We start from the raw sequence: 26,299 nt of genomic DNA on the forward strand, positions 1-26,299 counted from the left end.
GTCAGGACCCCCGACTGTTCCCCCATAATGCACCAGCACTTCTGCATGGCCCCCTGTGGGGGCCAGTCTGAAGCCACTGGTTGAGGCTGCAGCCATTCACAAAGGTCAAGGCTATAATACAGTAGGTGTGTGTGAGGGGGGCTTGACCTGGATGTAGTAGCCCCCTCTAGGTGGGGGGGTCATTATGCCCCCACGTGCCTTGTAACAGGGATTGAAGCTGGCTCGCTCCCTTACACCTTTAACCCCTGCTGGAGGGCGGGGGGGGGGAAATTGAAATCAATACGGCCTATGATGAGACAACTGGAGTAGGATGGGGGTGAGGGAAAAGAGAGAAAGTGGGAGAAAGCGTTACCTTGACGGATGGCTGGTTAAAGGGGGGCGATCAATTACCCTGATGGATTGCTTTTTGGGATTTCAGAAACGAGATGGTTCTCTGCTCCTTTAAGACCTATTGTCCACTGAAGGAGAAGGAATGGACGGGAGACTGGTCTACTGCAGTTTGCATAACATCCTGCAAGGCTGGAACATCAGTCACTTACATCTTTGTTGTAGTGAGAAGTGGCAACTGGTTCCTCCTCCTCTTCCCAAGCCTTTTATTTTTCAAAAATGTTTAATCCCCCCTCCCCTCCCCCAACCATCCCCCTCCACACATTCTCCCTCTAACGGATCCCCTGTCTCTACATTATTCTCCGTGCATTTTAATTTTTTTTCTGTCACCGGGGGCCCAGTTTCCCCGCCCACTCTCCTCATTTTCGCCTCTAGAATAGTGGAGCCAAGAAATAGTTAATCTCTCCGGTGGCTGCTATGATTGGCCGCTGTATGCAGCCCTCAGCCTCCTTGAATGAGAAACGGGGGTAACCAGGCAACTTCAGAGCTGGAGAGAAGGGAGAGAGAGAAAAGAAGACAGAGCTTTACGGGATCTTAGAATTGTGGAAGAATTTTGAACATGTAAAAAAGCGAGGCAATGTGGTTTCACCTTGTGTGTCCGGGAAATGGAATTAACAAATGGATTTTCTTAAACACGCTCTCTCCCTCTCCCTCTCCTTCTCTCTCTCCCTCTCTCATTGGGGGAAAAAAAATAGAGCGCTCAAATGAAGGGGACACAGAACTGGATTAAAACGCATAAATGGAACACTCCAGAGAAGCATCCCCTAAGAAAAGGTGAGTAAGGCATCTCAGTTCATTCTCAGAGCTTCTCCATTAACCATAGTGTTTAAAACTGTGAAACTGTGGAGCTGTTTAAGGATGCGAGGCAGCTCCGCGTCATGTCAAGATTTATGGATAGGATGCGTTGCCCGCTGAATGGAAATGGGTTGCGGAACAGTCCGCTGTGGATGACTGAGAAACAATCGCATAGGTGATGAAAATGAAACAAGTGAGATCAGAAATGAGCTCGTGAGGAAGATCATCGGTGGTGCTTGGTAGATTTGAACGTGGAGTCCTTTAAAGCGCAAACGCCGGTCGCCTGTCAAATAACCTGCTGTCCCATATGGAAATGCGCACAAATTAGAAATAGACATCTTGTTTTGAAATGATTTCGTTTCATGACGTCCATACTTAAGTACATACTAGGTTATGTTTCTTCATAAGATGTCAAGGATCAGGAGAAGCGGTGCCCCCTCCCTCTACTAATATTCAAATGAAGTGATGTCCTGCTGCAACAGCAGTAAGTCATCTTCCAACGACTGCGTGTTAACCGGCTCTGATGCTGAGTGAGTGAATGATGACGCATATGTTGATAAATGTATTGATCGTCCAGAAAGAAATAGAAAATGCTCAGTGGGCTGCATTCGGGGATGAATACCTGTGGAGGGATGGTTGGATGAGAGCGCGCAGCGCAGCAGCACCGGTGTGACCGGCTGCGCTGAGCCGGAGTCTGCCTGAAATCAGTTCAGGCCTGTAGAAGAGTGATCCTCCGGTCTTCATTCACGTTCATTGATCATTGTGGGTATAAAAACATCCTGCCAGTTGGTGGTGTGTGTGTGTGTGTGTGTGTGTGTGTCTGTGTGTGGTGGTGGTGGTGGTGGGCGGGGGTGTCTATAATGCGTCAGGGCGTGCAGTTGCACGCACGTTTGAATTTTCCAGATGAGAGATGGATGGATATAATAAGCCAATGATTTTCTCTTTTTTTGCATAGAATAGATTTGGATTCATCTTTATACAGTCTGTTATGATTTTTGGTTCTACATGTAACCATATTGACGTTATGAAGGTGCCAGGAGCCAATCAGAACTGCAGCCATATATAAGTATTCATAATTATGACTATGGTCTATTTCAATCTTGTTTTCTTACTAAAGGTGAGAAATAAGAGTCATGCTTTGTGAAATACTTGTAAGATTAATCTTGGACCATTAAGTAATCTCAATGAGGGGCTACTAATGGAGTGTTTAACCCATGGAAATAAAATGAGTGTAATACATTTTATTTCTATGGTTTAACCCTTTCTTCTATGATTTTCAATTATTTGAACATCTCAAACCTCCTTGGGCGAAGCTGAAAATATGCCAACATGACCAGTTCAAATGGACCATATGTCTATCATGACGCTCTGTTTTCTGCTTGAGTGCTCATGTAAGAGCAGGCCTAGATGGAATATGGCCTTGACTGTTGCTGTGGAAAAGCAGTAAAACATAAAGCTGCTGGTGAAATAATGTGGTTGCCTATCTTGTTGGCTCAAACGACCAAAAGTCGTGTTTATGTTGGGGCTTGGCAGGATGTAAGCAAAGGTCGGCGTGTTGACATTTGTGCCAAAGTTCATCGGCGACTTCTGCCAATAGACCAAACTGCCTGTAGTAATCTCCTTACAGAGGATGTTCTGCAACAGATCCTAAGCTGCACTCACTGGCTCGATTGTAGGACACATGTGTTCACATGAACAGGCACATACACACATACACTACAGTTTCCAGTTGTTATCCCAAGACAGTTCTTTGCATCCCAGTGTGAGTTGTGGGGCTTAAGATGGAGCTGAACAAAACACTAGAGAGCATTAACTTCTCCAGTAAGAGCTTCTTTGTTGGGTCTCCCAGTGGAATCAAGACGCTTAATTTAGCTCCTGACAGCAAAAGCAGCGAATGGATATGTGAGCTATATCTTATCCGATTAAGATCATAATGCCTTTTCCCCTTTTGCAATTATTGTAAAATGGTAAAAGTGGTTCGGTTATTCATTTTTCATGTTATCTCAGCACAGTTACAACAAAGCCGGGGACGCATTCTGTGCTGGTTGTTGTTTTGCACTCCTAAAATCTGTTGGGTTGTGTCGCCCATTTGCCTTAGTGTTAGCTCTTTCCTTTTGTCTCGCTAAAAAGCCTACGTGTTATCACATTTATTTTTCCTCTTCGTATTGCAGTGGCATTACCTCAACTTGAACTCCCTTAAGATTTCCCAAGTGCTCTGAGATAATGCTTCTAACGAACAGGGGTTACGCTGACATCAATGTAGCGTTTCACCATTAGACACACGATTGCCAGAGTGGCCTACATTTTTCATAAAAGTAGTTTTAATGAGCTTGCATGATTGTGTCTGAGTTCTCATTTTGCTTGTGGCCTTATCACATCAGGTCTACTCATCATTGATGAAGACTTGGCCCCTGGCTGAGGCAGGTCAGAGGTGATCTCTGTTGCCTCAGTTGAACCCAAGGGGAAGATTTCTCAGATAGCGGTGCATGTGTGATGCAGGATGATGAACGTGCTCCATTGGGAGTGTAATCTACATGACAGGTGCATATGAAGTTGAGAGTGCAACGGGAGGGTGCTGACAACTATGTGTCAGAAGCAAAGACTCAAACTACAAGCTGTAAAAGTAGAAGAGAAAGGAACTCAGATCTCCCCCATGAGAAGTTTTAAAGAAATAGTTTGACATTTTGGGAATTTTTTTATTTGGTTTCTTGCCAAGAGTTAAATAAGAAAAGTCGTACAAAAACAGCTTTAGTTGCTGTTTTATGGTGGTTATGTGCCGGATTATTTCTTGGCTACTTCCTGGAGTCTCTGCTGGTTGCCTTGCAACTTGTCCTGGCCAATAAATAATCTGGCACACAACCCTGTAAAACAGTCGCTTTTTACACTTAAATGTTTGTTTTGATTAAACAAGTGAGATATAAAGTGTTAATCAGTGAGCTTTTTCTTACCTTTTGAAGGGAGCCGGGCTAGGTGTTTCCAGACTTATGCTAAGCTAAACTAAGCTAACCATCCTTTTGCTCCAGCTTCATATTTAGTGTAACATTGTGACAGTGGTATCAATGTTCTAATATAACTCTCAACAACAAAGCAAATCTTTCCCAAACTATAATTTATTATGCACAAATCCTCCAGGAGAATCATTCTGCGAGGAAGAAAGTAGTTAGCGTGGACAGACTTCACACGGAACAATGTAATGAAAACAAAGCTCACTTATTACTCACTCTCTCACTGACTGTGTAAAATGTTTGAATGAGCATTTCCTTTCCAATGTGTTTGTGCCGTACTTGTTTCAGTAATAATATTGGAAAGAGGCCTACATTTTTACAACTGAATAGGGCCCCCACAGATGAGAAGATATTATCTTCTACATTAAACTAACTTTTTTCCCCCACATTACAGTATAATGACATTATTTCCCATATCCATTTAGACATGTAAGTGAAATGGGACCATTCTATTTACAAAAGCATCAAACCCAATCAGAGTAAACTTCAGTTACTAGTGTTAAATGATGTGTTGAAATGACAACAACGAGAAAAGTGTAAGTTAACTGAGGAATTATAACAATTATTGTTAATGGCAGTCAAAGCTTAATGAATGGTTTAATCAATTCATTTGCACTTTAGTCAATTATAGATATACATGTAAATTCTGCAAAAACAGCAGTCAGGCACCACTGACTACAAGTGTTTTCCCCTATTGCACTGACCCTGTTGAGCTGACAATGAGGCTGCGACCCCACCACTATAGAGAGTGTTACTGGTATCAAATGGGCCAGTGAATTGCCAGCCCATCACACATTTATTTCCATTGTGTGGAGCTGAGTAGTAATCCTTGTGCCTTGACCTGTAACATCTGGTGATGGAGTGAAGTGTTCAGTGTGAAGCTGGCAGTGTCGGCCTGCCTCCAATGTTCAGTCGGAGCAGCCGTCACTGCCCACTTCACTTCCAGAGGACTGGGCATCTTCAATGCATCAATGACACCAGCCATCACAAGGGACATGTAGCATGCCAAATCAGTGATTCATTAGGACTCAATTAGCTGGGAGGCATGGGGCGCCCCGCCATATGCCTCGCGGTTCTGCGGCAATCTGTACCCACTCCCTACTACTGTACTCTCAACTGTCTTTGGCACTGTACAGTCTGTACATGTGTGTTTTGCATCAGTGCTGTACAGTACCAGCACAGGGCGTCGGTCTGCTCCTTTCCACATAGCTGTCTTCTTTGTACTATTAAAACAAGTCAGTGGTGGAGCTTTAGCAGCTCTGTCTCCAGCCACCCAGCTTCCGAAGTGGAAATGAGTCACAATGACCTTCAGCTCAACTCATGTTGCGCCAGTTGGCTCAGTATGAAATGTTCATCCATCTACTGAAGTATGAGGCTGTGGAGCTCCAGATACCGTAAATCTTAGGAGGTAAGAAAGCCCCCGCTTAATATCGACTTTGCCTCGCTTGCCAAGAGGCGGCGTGTGCTGCCGACAAGATCTATCCGCCCTCAAATCTAGTTTGTCTTCTTATCTGTGCCAAGGTAAAGGAGCCCCTTGCCTTACCCCATCCTCAGGCCCCCCACCACCTAATCAAACTCTTCCACAACCCAAAATGAATGGAATTAGATTATAGCAGAGAGCAGTCTTAAAGAGATGAAGGGCAATTAACACGCCAAGCTCCAGATATGTGCTGTGATGTGATGTGGCATATATACACTCTGCCCATATGTGTAAGCTGGCATATGATGATGATGTATGTGGTAATGGATATTTACACATTTCTTTAAAGGTCAATATTGCTCATTTGCTATCAAGAATTTTAAAGAAAATGGACCTATAAAGAGCTGCAAAGGGCTGTTGACCTCTATTTACACCTCCTTTACCTGCATTGTTATATTAGAAGGTGGAGCATAAACAAAAAATAAATAAATAAAACTACAACCACACACCTACAACCTGTAATATCGCTATAGCCATCTACCAAAAGCATGTCAAGTGCACTTGTATAGTCCATAATAGGATGGCTTCGCTGGTCATCCCAAATCCTATTTGATTGGATAAATGTAATGTCTATCTGCCACCGAATGCAGGATGAGTCATCAAAAACATTGACACATTAAACAGGAAGCTAAAAAGAAAAGAAAGTGTCATGTAGAGATAATTAACGCGGGGACTTGGGATAAAAACTCACATGAAACTGAAGTTAAAGAAAACCAATTCTGAAACTAAGAATGATCATTATTTTCCTTACCTTTCTAAACAATCCACAATTTGCAGATGGAATGAATTTTCAAAAAATATATATGTTACTGCAAAAATGCTGGGTACCTCAATACCCAGCAATATATGTAATTATGGCCAGGGAGAAATCTTTTATCAGCTGATGACAACATGCCTGGCAGACAACAATTTAATTGTTAATATCTGCCTGTTACATTATGTAAAGGCCTGATATCCATGGCCTATATTTGACTAAATATATGCATTAACCTAGGATTGGTTCATGTTTATATTTTGCCAAAAGCAGCAAAAAACGACAGAAGTCTTAAAGCAAACGATCAACCAAAAAACGCTGTTTTTCAATTTGGGTCAGTTTCAATTCAGTGTGAGTTGTTTTGAGGATGTGACTTCAAGAAATGAAAAAAGAAAAAAAAGCAAAGCATGTTTTTGTAAATTAAAAGCGTAACGTTTCAGTAATGCCAGGAGCGCGAAAGAGCCAAAGAAAAGAAATTGAGTCAAGTTGGAGCAGCCATGCCCCAGTTGTAGGCACGTGAGCCACCCAACTGCACTCCTCCAGCGTTTTCACCGCATTACCCAGAAATGCTACGTTTGTGTGACCCAATTTATCAGCCTCTCCTCCCCATTCATCTGCTCTCACAGATGCACCACACGGGGCTCCACAAGCAGCAGAGCATTCATCACCTCTGAGTAGTGAGGTCCTTCCGGTTTCATCCCGTCGGCCCCTTCTACAACCCTATTCCCCACAGGCGGGACAGCGGCTCCATATGTGGCTGATGATTATAATAGTGTGGCGGGCTGGCTGCAGCAGGCACCACAGCAGCTGAGATGCATTTGTGCGTGCACTACGTGTTTGCGTTCTATAAAATATGTAATCAAATATAAGCTTAGCAGGGTTTGTCTTCTACTGACAGTCCATTTACATATTGTATCTGCCACATATCCTTACTGAAGTGCTTTTTCAACCCCCTGGAGGAAATTGAGATGTTTAATTCAGCCTAGAGGAGCTATCAGACCCAGTTCTCATGTGAGTTCATAACGCCTGATTCATGTTTTTCTTATTGAGCACAGCACATTCCCCCTGTTTGGATCATTTACTTTACTTTTATTTGTGAGTGATCAAACATTAAATGACATTGAAAGTTTCTTTAATGAAACTTTTAAAAGACGTGTTTTTACAGTCATTTAAGAGGATGACGTTTGTGGGGTTTCTGAATATTTAGTCTCCCGTTATGGATCCCAAAGAAAGAAAGTCCTGTCGGAGTAATGCAAAACAATTTAACAGTACCACACACTGCAGCCTCCAAAATAACTATACAGTTAAATCAACACCTCATAAACTTTATGGCGGTAGGATTTATTGCAGGAGTGCATTGTGTTATATTAGACTTCCTTAGTTTTAGCCTTGTGTACCACATAAACTGGCAACTGAGTGTATAATAAATTATTATAAAAATAATGGACTGTTGGCATCACTTTCATGTGGCCAACATGGGACATGAAGGTGAAGGAAGCCAACAATCCATTATCTATGACTAGTTAATGCATCTTTCAGTTAGTTTAGTAGCATTTGCTGAAATCCAAAAAAACTCCTCTGGATACACACACTTAAAGTAATCTCACCTGTCTCCTGAACATGACGTTCATATACTTATAATGGGACACAGCAGATACGTTTTGAGAGAAAAGTAAAGACACCATTTTGTTTAATCCACATAATAACGAAACATCTATAACATGTTTCAATGATTGTCTTTACCAAGGCAAGTTTTAAACATGTTTTTAGCCTCTTAACATGTTCTAAATGTCATTGCAAGTGCCTGCCCATGTGCAGTGATTCCTTCTGAGTGAACACTCAGACTGCAGTAGATGGGACAGAAAAGCATAAAAGTTGTATTAATTCAGCCAATGCACATACCCTTGTTTATTTCCTGTTTTACAGTTAAGTCCATGCTAGTTGAAACATTTTTCAAGTTGAAAACATGAAAGTTTTATTAATGTTATTATTAGGGTGGCAGAAGACCGTATTCAACTCAGTGACAATCAACTAATCTGACATGTAGGTAAAATGCAGAACGAATGTTTCAGCATTATTTTTTTCAAAATGTCTGCTCAGTAGGAGTAGTTGCAGTTGCTCTAATGTGTAACTATGTACCTTTTTTTTAATTAAATGGAGATCTCTGTTGTAGTGGTGCCTAGAGGGAACAAATTCTGTAGTTCGGATGTGAAGCTTGCGCTGAGCGACGAGCATCTGGCACACCAACAGCAGTCAACATGACGTCTTCTGAACGAGACCCTTTAGATCACTTCTCATCAGAGCGTCACAGTTGGAGGCTACGCTTATGTTTAGCTCTAATCAGCCATCAACTGTCATATTCAAAAGGCTTCACTCAGGCTTGTACCGGGCTTCTGCTCAGAGTTTATACAAAACAACAGGAGCGACCAAGGAAGCCGCGCCTCAGAGAGACAACAGTGACACTGCTTGGGTGTGTTCCCGATCTGTGCGAGATCTTGACCTTGCAATGCCAACGTAATGAGAGGCAGTCGAATATTTCACTTATCATTAGAAGCATGATTAGTTGCCAATGGGCTGTGCCTGGCATGGTTTAATCCTCCCAGTCTCAGGAGTGCGATAACATATGAGATGACAACAGTTTCACACTCAGTTTCACACCTCCCGTGGTTCCATACATCGCAGCAGCCTAATCACTCATGAGAGATTAATGAGAGACGTTGAGGTGTGGTGGGAGATTCACTAATTACACCCGCACATACTGTGTTGTAGTCATGGGAATAGAAAGTGTGTGTGTGTGTGTGTGTGTGTGTGTGTGTGTGTGTGTGTGTGTGTGTGTGTGTGTGTGTGTTGTGTGTGTGGTGTGTGTGTGTGTGTGTGTGGTGTGTGTGTGTGGTGTGTGTGTGTGTGTGTGCGTGCGCCTCTTTGAAAGTACAGTGTTACGATATACCTGTTACTTTGCGTTGAGCGTCAACAAATGTGCCCTCAAGAGAAAAAAAGAAAGTACTTTGTGGATATGATGATATCTACAGTACAGCTGCAAAAACAAAATCACATCACAGCAATAATTGGGATGTTAACAAGAGTTGCAATTTAATTTATTTGGAGAAAAAAAATGGTATCTGTGATTTGTAGAACTCCTACAGCTGCCTTTAAGAAATTAGTAGAGTCATGAAAGTACACCAAATATCCCATCTGCGTTATCACAGCAAGAAGTGTTACACGTGCTAACTCTCGTTCGTATTTAACGTCAGTCACTCCTATGTATTCTCTCAGGCATATTTCAGTGTGAAAGGAAATCCAAACCAAATGTAGAGTTTTCATAAGGGAATAAAAGATAGACAGGGGATTATATTCCCTTTTAGGATTTGGTAGAGGCCAAAAATGCAAAAAAAAAGTTTTTCTCAATATTTACTGAATTGCAAATTTGAAATTATGGCAAACAAGTGTGTTAACCGAAGTCCTGTTTAGCAAACATCCAGCCAATAACTTACTCTATAGTTTACTGTTGGTGAGTAAATGAGCTGGCCAGCGGTGGCAGCTTTATGCAACTCTAGGGAAAGCTGAACAAAAATATAAATCTAGAGAGAAAAAGACCCTCCCCTGCTCTACTAAAAGCCTACACCTTTTATCTGAGGAAAAATGCATACCGCTTCAATTTTTTCAAACCCCATCTCTTATCATTTTACAGTCCCTTAGTAGGCCCAGTATGACAACAGCAATTAGGAACTAGGATCTAAAGTTTGACTTTCGTTTGTCCAAAATATGTCTCACTGCTTGTTCATTTACATGGAGTGAAACTACTCCTCAACATTATGTCTGTGAGGCATTGTCACATCATGACAACATCAATAAGAGAGTTTGACAGTAAGTAGAAAAACAAAAAGGTTCTTGTTTTGAAGTGGCTGTCCAGTGCTTTTCTTCAGCTTCATTAATGCAGTCTCCCAGACTGCAGGTAACGTGTTTGTGCTCAGTGGTTTTGATCACGGCAACTTTTATCTCAGCTACTCTGGATCTCTGTTGTGTATGATAGTCATATTGTCTTTCCACAGTGCTGCTAAATCCCATTTGTGTCTTTTAAGACACGATCACAGTCAGGACAACAAACACAGAAACAGAAAAACAGTTATTCACAGTCGAGTTTCATAAAGAGGCTGCTTGTGTATCTTAATTATATCCATGACCCGTGTGCAAATTAAAGAGGACACCTTTTGGCTATTTATTTAGTTCAAAGGGAACACAGAGGGAGGGAAGAAACCTTAATTGTCTCATTAATTACTCTCTGCATGAAATAATGACCAAACCAAGGTGTCCACAGTTCTTTTGTAACTCACAAAAGAAAGCAGGGGTGGGGGTGGCAGCAAAATAAAACATGCTTCACCCTCTTTTCACAAATAGGCATTATGTTGGAAGAGAGAGAGAGAGAGACAAAGAAAAAGAGGGCAGGGGAGAACAGGGGTGGGAGGGAGAGAAAAAAGAGGTAAAGATGAAAATGAAAGAGTGGAAAAAAAAGGCTGTGGAGATTAAAAGTGATAAATACAGAGCAAATCACAAAGAGAGGAAAGAGAGACAGAAGGAGAAAAGATTGGCTAGGAGGTAACATGGTGCTTGTCCAGGCCTTCTGGAGTCGGCCCATCTCTCTCTTCCACCCAACGTGGTAAATAGCCTGTTTTAACACACTGTTCAGACGCCGAGACACAGCACAACAACAAACCAAATCAACAGTGAATTAAAGACTCCTCGGGGAAGCCACAGAGTAACATCAGAGGAGGTGTTTTGGAGAGACACATCAACCAATTAACTATTCTGAGAGGAGTCCAGGAGTCTCACGCCAGCCATGTTTCCAGACCCCGCTGTATGCGGTGGGCGGAATTAGATGAATAAATAGAGGAAATGTATCTTGTTTTCATGCTATTGTTTACTGTCACCATAGGGAGATAGTGACACTTTATTAACCTGAATATGTCTGTTATAGAGACAGAAGCAGCCTAAGAAATGCAAACTTTCAAAATAAACCCCATTAATATTTGCATCTTGAGACCTCTGCTGTGCAAGCGCAAGTGTATTTGTTCATTTATGTCACGTCTCAGACTTAAAGACACACACACACACACACACACACACACACACACACACACACACACACACACACACAACTCCTCTCCTCGTTCTTCTTCCATCTAAATTGGGCCCAGTTATCGTGCAGCTGAGCTGGTAAAAAGGATAATGCAGGGGCACTTCAGAGGGCAGTTCCCCACTGCCCTCTGTGAAGCTGTGCCCGGCAGTGTTGGAGCCACGCCTAACTGGGTACACAGCTCCAAGGACTGGACTGACATAGATCTGCAAGGCAAAGCAACTGTATGGCAACACGTATTTAGTTTACCAGCTGTAGCCGTTGAACCCGAAGCAATGAGACCTCTCTTTTCCTCCAGAAAGTAAATGAGAGTGCTTCAAACGCCGAAACGGAATTTTTTTTGTATGTATTTCCCCCCTCTTCTCTGCTCGCACACTTGACTGTTCCATCGTCAGAGGCCCTCCATCTTGTCAGAATGAGGTGAACTAATGGGCCGTGGCTGAACAGCCTGAGCTCAGAGGCTATCAGTTCCCCCTGGAAGGCCAGGAAGGCAGAGGAGGAGGAGAAGAAGAAGAAAGGAGAGGTCTTCTTTGGCTGCAGTATACAGTATCAGCTTTCACACAGATAAATCCTTGCAGAAACCAAAAGGAATGGTCGTGTTTATAGTATGATGTCAATACAGAGTAGTTTCTTCTGCTTCCACTCTATGTACATTTTTATACAGATCTTTGCTAGTTAAATTAAAACTTGGTAATTTATACTCAATGCCATGGAATTTGGTACATTTATGTCCTCCTCAGGATGAATTTGAACTATGTAAAACGTTGGAGAGATCTTCTAGCATTCCTCTACTTTATTTGTTTTAAATGTGCTTAATACTTTAGTGAAGCAGGATTTGGTCAAAAACCAATGACATTACCATAAGCCTCAGCTGCACTTTGTGTTTAATGCTAAATATCTACTGTTTGCATGCTAAAACTTTAAAAATAATATGGTGAACATGGTAAACATTACACCTGCTTACAGTACCATCAGCGTGTTAGCATTGTCAACAGGCTCAGGTTAGCATGTTCATGTTAGCATTTAATTCAAATCCCCGCTGCACCTCACAGAGGCAGAGCTGCCAGCGTGGTAGACCCTCAGTCTTGTTACTGTCACATATATGTCGCTGTGGCTTTATAGCCCTTCATGACTGTATGTAAGATGATTAACCCACTAATTTATCTAGTCAGAAGGGTTGATAGATTTTAGCGTTGCCCCCAAAGATCCATGCCAGTTAACCACTTGCTAGTCAGGAGTCTAATTAGTCCAAAAAAGCAAATTAAGGTTTTCTTTGACTCAAGGTTTATCTGACACTTGCAAGGCTACAAAACACAATGTTTTTGTTAATTGGGAGGCTGTGATAAGAGCTGATGTAGAACAGAATACATGTCCAGCCCTGGAAAAATAAACACAACAATACAGATTAAAGGCTTTAGGTATAGAGAGCATATAGCAGTAGTTGGCCGGCCTTCGCTGCCATAGGTGACACAACGTAACACAGCAGGGCTATTCAGAGGAGCTTTTTGCTCGGCCAGGTTGTGACAGTTGTGTCCCACACCATAAGCCGGGGGGCATTTTTATAACAAAGATGACCAGCGCAAGGTGCCAAAGCTGGTCTGTCGAACAAACGTTCCACAAGCCCCGGGCCATGCCAGCCTTGGCTAGGAAGATACTGAGATGGTCCGGGGGACAGGGGCCTCCCCGCTCCTCAGCAGTCACATGCAAACTGGAGAGCATTGACTGTGCCTTCTGTTGGGACCATATTGAATGGAGGTGTAATTGGCCGTGGCCGGTGATAGATGGCTGTTCAACCTTTGTTACTCATTGGTGGCAGGATGCAGGGAGGTATGTTTCACCATATGAGGTTGATTGTGCAGTCTATTAAACACCGGTCTCAGGAGGAATAGTGATTTACAAAGAATGCTGGAGCTTAAAAAGAATCTCAAGAATGATCTGGTTTGAAAATCAACGCGTGTTCAATGAATGCCCATTATAGTTCTGAGACAGTAAACCTGACTGATCACAGTTAATGAATCACTTTCATCCATAGAGGGAACTAGGAAGATGGAACTCAATATAAGTGGTGTCAATTATAACCCTTTGTCTCTCTGCAACATAAATCTAGATTATAGTTTTATTTAATTGCAACCAAATTATCACATCAAGCAAATTCCTAACTGTATGTACGTGCATTAATTACATAATTATGAAGAACTGAAAGCAAACACTCCACTCTATAGATCATTTTTAATCATGAAGCAAATTTACAATGCGACTGGTATAGTGTGCACCAACTCGCTGTTTATAGGCATCTTTCTGATAAACTGATTAAAAAAAAAATTCAGATCACATCTCATCCCAATACACTGAAGCTGCATGCCAAGCTATATCTACCTGCATGTTTGCCAGAGGGTTTTTATTGCCTTTTGTTAAGGTATATCCTGAAAACTCAATGGATTGCATGATTGATATGCTGAATGTTAAGAAAGAGAGAGTTGCTATACATCAGATTTTCTCACAGCATGCCTGTTTTTGTTCAATAATGCGGTTACGGGGTAAAAAGTCTGACGCAAGCAGGAAACAAACATCTCAAGAGATGATTTATGAAATGCAGGCAGACAAAGACAAAGATAGTGCCGGGTTGGTGGAAGGAAATAAAGAAATGCAAGCAGAAATGAAACAGACTTCCCTCAAGGAAGTTTTCCTTTACACTTGAGAGAGGTAGTACTAAAATGAACAAATTAATAAATAAAGGGTGGCTTTTGTCAAGGGCTTTTGACATCCCCTAACAGTTCAGAATAGCTAGAGAAACCAGTGATGCTCGTTAACTCTGACCCAAATCATAAGAGACACTGGGAGCTGTTAAAACACAGAGCAGATTGGGGAGTCTGGGTGACCTAGATAGCATTGGTTTTGACAAGCAGCCGTACATCACATTAAATCGCTCTTCCGTCTAACACAATGAGGCATATCTCCGTCGTTGGTAATGAAAATTACATTCTGATAAGGTTCTTTGTGACATGGAAAATACCTCTCCCATCGCTGGCACTCCAAGGCTCTGTCTGAGACATTCTTATGGGAAGATTGCCCCTTCGCATGGACCTGGGTGACATTATCCGCCTCATAAGCACACGTGAGTGGTGAGACATGGTCTAGACAGCCATGCGCAAGGAGAACCGGTGGTGATGAGGCTACCGCAATGACCTGTTGTTAAAGCTTTAGTGAGTAACGTTTTGATATTAATGAATGTTCGTTACATTCAAGCCATTGCTGAGTGAGTTGCTACAAAGTTAATTAAGACTATCAGCTCAACACAACTCTCTCTCTTCCTCTCAGTGGGGCTGTGTTCAGAAGATTGTGTCGTCCGGTGACTTTCCCGCACAGAAGCTCGAGTGAAGATAATGACCTCTTCTGAAGAGAGAGTCCATCATGTTTTTTATTACTCAGTGTCCTCCTTGCATACTAGCAACTCTGTGGAGGAAGGGGGGGGGGCGCTTGCGCGATCACTGAAGGCTGTACGATTTCCGCGCCTTCACTTTTACTTTGAATTCCTCATCGGGGAGACAGAAACTACGCACTATAGCTTTAAAGGAAATGAAATGTGTCTTAACATCACAGTTCATTTTGGAATAATGGGAGGGTTGAAGGACTTGTCTGCAGGAGAAGAATAAGTATGTAGAGACTAGAGACTATTTCATAGCTCAGTTAAGAAATGCAAAAAAAAGAATCCACTTTGCGATCAATTACTGACCTCAGCACTCCATACGTTACTCTACGTGACTTCTGCAACAGTGGCTACCTAAAGTGAAATGGTAATTTAGCACTGAGAACACCTTTTACTTTGGTAAAACAATAGACACGTGTGGTGTTACAAAAATAGCTTTGAAGACACAGGTGTGTTCTGGATAAATGGTATAACAGTAACATTTAGATTATTCTCCTAAGGTTTGCTTAGGTAACGCTACATGACCAAAACACCAAATTTAGTAATGAGATCAGAAATGTGGCTACTAGCCATGCAGGTAGTTTTATGTTCCCAGGTTTTGAGATATCTGTCTCTGAAATATTTTGCTGCCACCACAATACAATGGAGGTGAATGGGTGTCCATGTTTTACATTTAAAAAACAACAGCAAAATCTCTATCCAGTTACTGTGGATAGTCCACAGTTCAGTAGTAGTTCTCACATTGGCTCACATTGAGGTCTGTTGATTTTCCAGATTTAAGGGGGACACTGTCTCAACCTGGGCAAAAAGAACAAACTTGAGAGGAAATGCTTCTTGCAATTTGGGTGACCCTTTAACAAGCCCCCTTTTTTCAGTTTCAGGAAGAGTATCAAAATATAATGACTTTAAATACATTCAAAATGACACTCGGATCACAGTCACATTCTCACCACTCACACAGACTCACAATGTCAAACAGGATAATGTGTGTCCGGTGCTCTATGTGCAGCAGCTCTTTTCAGGCTGGGGTAGGCTGAAGGCCTTCTTTCTCCAACAATGGCCCATCACCATGCCAACAGAAGCGGTGCCAGCCGTGGTGCCAGCTTGGCACGGACCCCGTGTTAGCAGTAGATGATTCAAGGGCATTAAAGCACAATGTGGGGGGTTCCAGTTTATAGACGGCTGTGCCAGAATTTTGAAACAGCCTGTCATTCAACGCTCTCTGCTACTTCCCCTCCTCTCGTGCTGTTGGTCAGAGCTGTGAGCATTAACAATCCATCTTCTGAAAATGTTCATGGCATGCACAGAAGCACCCGCTATGCTTTAAGGTTCTATATTTACTCACAATCTGTACATAAAACAAAGAGTGTCAAATATTTTGCCACAGGTCTCCTCCAAGGGGGGGCACTGAACAGCACGCATTTGCTGCGCTTTCATTAAGGATTGATGATCCAGAAGAGACAATAACATCATAGTTGATTTGTTAAATTGGTGCCTGCCATTTCGTTTTTTAAATTAATGTTGTATTGAGTGATCAAGGAGCATTTATCTTTTTAATTTTCAACCGCTTCCAGCTTAACATAACTGTCATCCCTGTCTCCTCACCTTGCAGTGCTCGGAGCAAGTGACTGTGATGGGCTGTCGGACTGCATCTGAAGTACTCTACCAAAGAATAATATCCACTCCTGACCTACTCTGAAAAACAATATTTGATTCAATCCATGTTACAGTCTCCCCCGGAGGGAATTACTCCTGAGTAATAGGTGGACCCTCAGAAAAGAGCAACAGTGGACCATGTGATACTTGACCTTCAAAGAGAGAACTCGGGTACACTCCAGAAGATGTCAAATCTGATCTGAGGCTGCTCTCGAGAGGAACACCCAGCTCATAATTCAATCATCTTTTCATGTGTTGTTCAGTAATATTCAAACATCATGGGCCATCAGTGACAGAGCGTAGTTATCAATGCTGGATCTTCATTTATTGAGGAGTACCGGACATCTCATCATGGATTTGAATGAGATTTTCTTCACCAAAGAGCAACTGTAAGAAAGACTGGAGCGTGTGGGAACCGGACACTGGGGGTTGGGAGGATTAGCTAGTGTGCTGCTAACCCATGGTGGATCTGCTGTGAGCAGGATAAGGGACTCAGCAGTGGAGGATGTCAGCGGAGGCCGAGCTCCAGCCGGGTGTCAAAACCAGCCAGCGAAGGGAGTCCAGGAGGATCAAAGGTACGTGAGATGCTAAAAAACAAACCTATCTAATCTCTGCCACAGTAATGCATTAGTACAACCATTCTGTAATTCTGTAATGTTGCTTCAAGGAGAAAAACAAAACTTGTCAAAGATAAAGTACTCAAAAGCAGCAGAAGCAAGTAGAAAAGGGAGTAAGGACAAAATGGAAAACTTGACTTCAAGTCATGTTGGGATGGAGTTAAATAATGCTGGACTACATCGAGAGAAGCTTCACTTTTTCAAGTCCACAGAGAGTACCCTGTCTCATCCCAGGTTCCCAGATGTAGTAACAGCTATTCCATGTAGCCCAAAGGGTTTGGTAGCACCATGATTTAGGTGTCATGGACAGGGTAATTCACACCCTGTCGCTGTGATGAACAGCATAAGTGATGTAATAGGACAAGACATTCTCCGAAACTTCACTGGGAGATTGAAATGGGATTGAATTGGCTGAATGGAGGAAAGAAGAGGAGCTAGAGAGGTAGAAAGAATGAGATACATTGCGAGTGGGAAGGAAGCGAGCAAGAAGAGGATGCTTTCTCGTTTGCCCTCCATCTCTCCATCCTTTTTTTCCTCATTTCTCAATCCATGAATAAAGCCACTTCAGCTAGTCCAGTAAACGAGGCTGTAACGAGGCCGTAGGGCCAGGTCCTCTGTGGCTGTTTCACTGGCCCTGTCATCTTGCTCAGATAAATGACCAGGCTGGAGGAGGGCCCATTGATTTGAGTTAAGTGGAGGGAGGAGAGCAGAGCGCTGGGCTATTATACACGTGGCCATGCGGCTCATTGGAGGAGGCTATCAGCACAGGCTATCAGCCCCTGACTTTACCATGTTAATTACACGTGCTGCAGGGATCATTGTCACAATCAGCAATGATGCTATTTAGATTCATATAAATGGAAATGGGGCAACATAAATGCATGCAGACTGTTTTGCAGAAACCCAGCGGTGTTTGTGAGAGGGCTGGGGCCAGGTGAAGAGCACTGCTTAGGATCATGTTGTTGGCATGTATTTAGATACACCACTGTTTAGATGCATATGGATTGGATACAACATTTTTTTTAATTTTTGCCATTTGCTCAAGTACAACTTACAAGCGTATTGGAATACTTGTGCGGATCATTCAATCAGTAAAAAAACACTCATAATTCCAAAAAAAAAGACACAGCAGATACAAAAGTCCACGTACTAATAAATAACAATAAGTGCAATAAATACTGAAATGCAAAGAGCAAACTTGTGCCTGTGATCATTGCACAGAAAGATGAGGTAGGTCTGCATGTGTGTGCACGTGTGGTCTCAATGTGTCAGAGTCTGAGTCTGAGGTGGGACAGGGTACTTCCAACCAGATAGAATGTCCTTGGCCAGCAGTCAGATGGCTGCTGGGTAGAAACTGTTTTGAAAGCGCTTTCGATTCGCTCTTATGCTCTATGGTGTCTCAGTACCCGACCAGAACTTCTCCACCTAAACAGGAAGTTTCAGTTTGTGGGATTTAAAGGATAAGGTTTCCATTATTTTATATTTTCAATATTTCCTGTAGTAAAACCAACACCTATAAAGTAAATCTGTTTCCCTCTGTTGTGCTCAAGCCCATTCACACAATGGGAATATATATATATATATTTTTTAAGGGTCATAAATATCTAATGCTAAATGCTAAATTTCCTTAAACAGCACAGAACTGTAGTTTTTAGCTAACGTTACTCAAACAAGAAGGATGAAGTTCATTTCACAGTGTTGGGCAAGTTATAAGAAAGAAAAGTGGAGTGGACTGACGTCTTGTCGGCAGGGCCTGGCTAGCTGTTTCTCCAGTCTTAATGCTAATCTAAGCTCACACTCTCCAGCCTTTAGCTTTATATTTAACACACACAGACATTAGCAGTCTTCTCGCCAGCCAAAAAAGCTAATTTCAAGTATTTGAAGTGTGTAGAAATAGAAAATGCTTGACAATCAATAAATGACACATGCGGGATATTTCTTTGCCATCCTAGGAAAAGCAAAGTCCCCCCCGTGGGCTGGTTGCATCACTCTAAAAGGGAAGCTGCAGGGTTTGTATGAACCCTGGAGGGTGTATACCACTGGCTAGCTAGCAGCTAAAATGAAGATACAATACGTAAAGAAAAAAAAGCTGTGGCGTTACTGGAAGGCATGTTCCTCATCTTTTGGCGGAGGCTAGCCACCCACACCTCCAGCCCCGGGGCCAAGACAAATCATAATTGACCTGTCTCTTTCCAAATAATGTTGTAACTAGCCTGTTACTGGGATTAGTAACTGGTATATTAATGTAATCTTTGATCCCTAATGCTATTTGTAAGTGAAAAATGTAATTGCATTAGTGTAATATGTTTCCAGTAAGTGCGTTATTGCCCAATTCTAGTTTTTGATGTTTTGTTATATTATATATTTTGTTTGCTTATTTAGTCGAAATTCACTCAAAAAACATTCCAGAGGACAACAGAACATTTAGGGTGATACTGGAAATACTAGCTACATTGTGGTTTTGTTTTAGGGATTGTCAGTCCTTTTTAGAAAACTGTTTGGAAACATCTAATCTCACAGCGGCAAACTCTGACTGCCATGGTAAAGCCAAAGCTCCCATCTATCCATCAACAGAATTGCTTTACATCTGTGACTTTGCTCTATCTCCATAGCAACTGTTGCTCTCCCACTGTAATCTGTGCCCAAAAATAAGGATTCATTTTTAAAAAGAGAGACAAGGAATAGAGGACAGAAAAACACTGAGAGAGGAGGATAAGGACGGAATCACCAGCAAACACAGAAAGAGACAGAGGAAGGCAAAGAAAATTAAATCAGCAGTCACCTCTCATACTGAATGTATGACATTGGAAATATTGTAAGAGGCAATACAAATAGTAATCATCTCACCCTATTCAAACACTACCTCCTACATTTGACCAAATGATTGTTGGTACGCTTGTCCGACTGCTAATCCCACTGCTTCACCATAAGTGTGATAACAGCATTATTGTGGAGCCCCTATAGCTAAAGAATGATCTCGCCACATCAATACCTGTGTGTAACTCTACAGCGATTCAATGGTCTGTCCACTGCACTGACCATGTGCCCCTTATTAATTCTGTTACTGCTTTAACGATCAGTCAATAAACTCAAAACCTTGCTTCGTTCTTTAATGCCAAGGTTTGGTGGAGACATTTTGACATCAGTGTTGGATTTGGAAATGTGAGCTGCTGTAAATGTTTGTAAGTGTGTATCTGTGTGTTTGCTGAGGCTTATGGAAGTTATTTTGTGCACATTGGGGAGGCAGATGGCAGGGACAGATTTGCCTTCCTCAGACATCCATTCACTTTACTGCTGCTTAAAGGCATCAGCCCCCTGCGCTGAGAGGACATACCAAGTGTTTTCATTTTAGGGACGTAAAAGCAGAGTGCACAAAATAAGGGTTGACATTGTATACAGTATTGCATGTCGGTGAACACATGACTGAGTAGGCATAGCCATACACTCTCATTATAGCTCAATGCATTGTGTGTGTAGCCTTGTTGCAGACAGGGATATTGACAAGAGGAGACAGGCAGACACATATACACACTCATAAAGGTCCAAAGGTTAAGCTGCTTCGATGCCCAGATCCCCAACAAAAAGTTTAATGTTGCCAAGTCTTTATATCTGGAGGGGCACTTCTGACTCTCCATCTGTTGCCATCTGTCCCTTCACTGTCCCCATTCTAGTGTGGCAAGGAGGAGGATGAAACACTGTGATCAGAGACAAACCCTGAAACAGTATGGAGCAGGAGGGACAGTAATTGTTCTCTCCATGGTGCTGGTGCTGGGCCTGTGTGTCAGGTGGGTGATTGTAGCGTTTGATTCGAGGCCCTCTGATGTCGTAGTTGTTAAATTTTTGCTTCATTTCTGAAGATTTGTCTATTTTATAGCATTTATTAGATCGTTGGAAAATGAGGGCAACAGGAAATATTGTAGGGAGATTGATGTAACAAAGGTCCCAGGTTAGATTCTGACCTAGGACGCATGCATCTCTCAGACCACCAGGACTCCCAAATGGCAGGCCTGTTGTCCCATGTGTAGGATACACTTAGACGCAGACTATGCTTTAGGCAGCCCTCTGTCAGACAAATTATGAGCATCAGGCTTATGGGCCAGAAATATTGTGAGGACCATTCAACCTTGGGTAATTGTAAATCCAGAAAGCCAGAGGAATATGTGTCACCCTCTCTCACACACACCTTCTCCCTCTCTCTTCTCCTTTCTTACAGTGTGTAACAACATGAAACAGCATGCCTTGCAGCTCTTTAGTTTTCAAATACAGCGCACTCACTCGCCTCAATCTGAACCCAGAGCACGTATCGTACGAGTTATGCCACTGTGTCAAGACTCTCATTTGGTATGCAAGGCCTACTTTTTTGAGGATCTGGGCATAAACCTCTACATCTCTTCTGAAATGTTATTAGGGGAAATGGTGTGCTAAAGAAACAAAATGGCACAGAACATCTGGTTAAAGCTCATCTGAGAGAGCTGCACTGAATTGGACCGATTGTGTTTAAAATGCAACTGGAGCAGCATGCATTTTACATTACATTACATTAGTGTATGAGTCAGTAAAATCTGGATGGAATACATAATATGATATGAATAGGCTCCAGTCATTGAATGAGGGAGGATTTGAATAAGGTACATTCATCATTATCGTAGGAGTCCGCCCTTACTTGTATTTGTCCTGCAGGCTTTAAGCAACAGCACATACAAAGCAATGTATGCTTGTCTTTTTAGTGGTCTGTCATCAAAGCAGGAATGTTAATTTCTGTACATGGCTTCTGTGTGCATGCGAGGCTGCGTCTGGTTATTGTTTAAAGAGACACCGGGTGGCTGACTGGCTGCACATCACACTCATTATCCTCTGACTTAGAAACAAGTCTGAATTAAACCCAGATTTGACATTCCCTTACTGGGAGACGTTAATCTCCCCCCCCCCCCCCCCCTTGCCCCCTTTAGAGAATTGTGCCCTCATGAATAAGTGAGAAAGTGTGCATAGCCAAGACAAGTGCTTGCATTTAAACTTGCATTTTTTTCCTCTCCATTTGGGTTTTCTTTGGAAATTGCAGGAATGGAAGAAGAAATTCCATGTGTTGTACCGTTGATGTAGTATGGATGGTACTACTATGTGTTTCTGGGTTTGTAGTACGTCTTTGAGCCTGACAATCTCTGTTAGGGATATTATACCTTGTCTTCTTCTTGCACACAGCTTAGCCAGTCATTTAAATGTGCTGTTAACTGATGTAATGTACGGGCTCGTGACCTAGAATTGAGTGAGCAAGGAGCCTGAAAACTGTTTAATTCTCATAAGAGATGGTGACCTTGATTTGATAAATGTGGCTGTGGGACAGTGTTTTGTGGCTGACAAACCCTGCACAAGTTACGAGGGGATGGTTAATACATTGTATACGAGACAGCGCTTGAGGCTCGCGCCCTCATAATCAAAACAGTAAGACGGCAGATAGCGCACACACAAAATAGAAAGGTGTCAGTGTCAAGGTGGTGTCAGGCCAGCTACAGAGATTGACAGACAGAATAATCAGCAACAGGGATGAGACAGGGTGACATTATAAAGCCCGAGGCCAACCAGCTCCCCCCACCGTGTCACGCTACCATCCCACCACCCAACATCCATCACCCAGGGAGGGCCTTGTGGATTATGGGTGAGCGCTGGACCGAGATGATCCCCCTCAATAGCAGCCATTCAAGCTGGTTAGTCACCACCAATAGCACCCATGGGAACTGTGGCCGTGGGTGGAGGCGTAGGAGTGAACCTCCTTTAACCTACCAACCGAGCTTTCTGTGTGAATGCCCTGCAATAGGTGATGGCAGAATGTGTTCTCAATGTTCCAGTTGTTTTCTCATTTAGTCCACCGGCTTTAGCCAACTTTTAATCTCAAATTCAATTTTCTTTCAATCTTTGCTCGCTGCTGCTAATTTGCAATTCATTTAGCTTTTCCTATTCCATAAATATTTATACTAGATCTGCCCACACACACACACCACACACACACACACACACACACACACACACACACACACACACACACACACACACACACACACACACACACTTACACACACACACACACACACACACTAGCATCTATACTTCAAGCTCGGCATGGTACTAAAGTTGTAGGATTTAGTTGAGCTCACATCCTTGTTTCCCGTAATCACTCGCATTAATTTTCTCCTTCTCATTTCTCGTCCTCTCTCTTTCTCTCCCGCCACAGGTCAGGACCGCAGTGAGGTGGGGCTTATTAAGCGTTTCCGTGGAGATGGCGTGCGCTACAAGGCCAAGCTGATCGGGATTGATGAGGTGACAGCAGCGCGCGGGGACAAGCTGTGCCAGGACTCCATGATGAAGCTGAAGGTGTGTGTGTCTGTGGGGAACATCATTGAGTCTCTTCACTCGTCACAGTCAGATTTGGAAATGGCATGCTCGGGCATGTCTGTATTGTCTGTTAAATGAGTCATGGGAGCTGTCTTGTCCTGTACGTGACTCACTGGAGCTCCTTAAAGAACTGACCAGATGAACAAAGAAATGTCCAACTATATTATTCTGTAGCTCTTTGTGATGTGTCTACTGTAAGGTTGGTTTTATGTCTTTTGCAAAATGGGAGCAGCGTTGTACTTTATTTTTTCCGCTAATAGGCTGCTGTATTTTTAGCATTGCTCAAAGCTCTCCATATTTATTCGCGCAGCTTTTTTTACCTTGGAGGCACACTAGCTTCAAATGTTCTATGTTGAGACACTTAAAGCAGTATATCACTTAAGTAGGAAATGTTCACTGTTTAGTGTGAGACTGCGAGAACACGTACTCCTGCACCCAATTTGTCTGCCTCTTGAATGTCTTCTCATGTCGGTCACACCTTCTATTTTTACTACAAAGTCATTGATGTTATAGCACATATGCAAACTGTGATAATGTTACTCAGCCGGTGTTCTTTATAGAATGCAGAAAGAAAATTAGTTCAAATTCAGCCCAACAGAAAGTCAGAAAGAAATTATTTTGGAGTATGTGTAGTAACATGCAAATAAATACTGCATGTCAAGTTTTCTGTTCTTGCACATGCACAGTTGATTGTGATAACAAGTGCAGATTTACTACTTGAAATTTTTAGTCATTTTCAAAACAATGGGTCCTTGATTTCAGACAGGGGTAGTATAAAGCAGGCTTCTCATTTCTTGCCAGCTACCGTCTATTTCATTAGCTGGAATGACGACTAAGGCTCTAATTTGGCTAACATATGCTGGTCTGGAATATTCCCTTGATGGCTACAGACATATCGTGCTAAATTACTGAAGCTAAAGTTAGATTCCCCATGTAAGAAGTATCCTCACCAGTTAATTATCAGTGTGAAGAAATAAAGAAACAGCATTAATAATAATAATAATAATTTTGACTTATATAGCGCCTTTCACAAACCCAAGGACGCTTAACAAACAAGGGGGGGGGGGGGGGGGGGGGTTAAGAAGTGGCCAGGAGAGATTAAATTCCATAAACCTCAGTGAAGAGGTATGTATGTAGGTATGCATTGTTCTCCTAAAATCATACTGTAAGTATGGCAAGGGAACATAATCTGTAAACCAACAAAATAATGTAGTTTGAAAAGCCCCTGACTTAGTTTGGTTACTACTGTCGGCATTAAGCTAGGTAGGCAGACATGCTGACGTTGGAGCAGATAAACACACTGTTAAAGCAGTCTTGCTAGCAAAACACAGCATCCCAAATTTTTAAAGGCCATGGTATCACAATTAATAGAGCCCATGCGCACCACTTCAACATGTGAAGAAATCCAAAGCTCAACAGACCTGCTGTGCCTAGTTACAGTTGCTAAGTTATGATTAACAATTGCTGTTCAGGTGTGGGGTTTAGCTAACAGTCAATTATCAATATAAATGGCATTTCACTCAGAAATAACATGCTTCCTCTTCTCGGAAGTTTATTCTGTATCCTCTTAAATGCAAGTTCTGTATGTGTGTGTGTGTGTGTGTGTGGGGGGGCAACAAGCATCTTTGCAGTAGGTGGCTTTTGGATAAATCCTCCTCCAAAAGAGGATGTACTGTATGCCCATGGTTTTTTTAAGTAAGTCTTCTCACACAGTTTGCTAGTGCTTAAATGTGTGGGAATCAGTACAGCTGGAAGGTAAAACCTCTCATCACCGGTATCCATTCCAAAGGATATGTCCATTAAAACAACTTTTTCCCTGCCTCGATCTGACATTTCAGCAGTGCCCTCCATATGACTCCAGTAGTCACCGACCACTAGCCAGTTACAGTCAATGGAGCAGTCGATACAGACCTCCTATTATCTGGACAGAGGATAGAGGAGGAGACGGGGTCTCTATTGAACCGCCTCTTGTTGCCTTGAGGACTAATCCACCAAATGGAGAAGCCGATTGCTGATTGACAACATCCATCGACTCGCCCGCCCGCCCGCCTCTCTCCCACTTACTTCATCTCTTCTTTATCCCTGCTGCTTGTTCTGCTCTTTATCCTCCTCTTTTTACCCTTCCCCTCTTTACCCCCTTTCATCCCTCCAGCTCCTTTTTTTCTCATATGAATGTGCATTTATGTATGTCAAGATGGACGGATATTTTTCCTTTAACATCTCCCAAGTTTTATGGTGGTTAATGCAACCTGTTATGGCTTGAGTTTTAAATATAAGCTGAGCTTTTAAAAAAAAAAAGGTGAAGTGGAGGGTAGCTTATTCACAGAAGAAGTTGACCACTCGTCATTGTTACTGGGCTTGCAGTTTTGTCAGACGTATTCAGCACAGCGGGCAGATCTTTCTTCTTCTCTTATGTCTTCTCCTCTTTTGCCTTTTTCCTCTCTTCTCCCGCAGGCTTTGTTCTATTAAAGACGCGTCAAGCACACATGTTGCGTCAAATGGAAAACGGTGGAAATGTTAATTGTTTTCTTTATTAGAGTTGAGAATATACGGAAAAAAAAGGAGCTGCTGAGATCCATGGGAAAAACGTACTTCAAAGGCTCTATTGGTTATTCAGTCAGCACTATGTGAAGTTGTCGGAGTGAGCTGGTCGGTCAGCA

General features: G+C 42.4%; 1 protein-coding gene across 1 annotated transcript in view; it reads left to right on the forward strand.

Moving 5' to 3' along the window:
* The first annotated feature begins 852 nt into the window (after nucleotides 1-852).
* Nucleotides 853-26,299, forward strand: part of LOC116699328 (complement component C8 beta chain) — a 55,911-nt gene continuing 30,464 nt past the window's right edge. The window contains exons 1-3 of the mRNA XM_032531861.1: nucleotides 853-1,161; nucleotides 16,592-17,210; nucleotides 23,479-23,618. Of these exons, the coding sequence (XP_032387752.1) occupies nucleotides 17,141-17,210; nucleotides 23,479-23,618 (210 nt within the window). The 5' untranslated portion in view covers nucleotides 853-1,161; nucleotides 16,592-17,140. The remainder of the gene's footprint in view (nucleotides 1,162-16,591; nucleotides 17,211-23,478; nucleotides 23,619-26,299) is intronic.

Source organism: Etheostoma spectabile, chromosome 12 (assembly GCF_008692095.1).
Source record: "Etheostoma spectabile isolate EspeVRDwgs_2016 chromosome 12, UIUC_Espe_1.0, whole genome shotgun sequence".
Classification (NCBI taxonomy): Eukaryota; Metazoa; Chordata; class Actinopteri; order Perciformes; family Percidae; genus Etheostoma; species Etheostoma spectabile.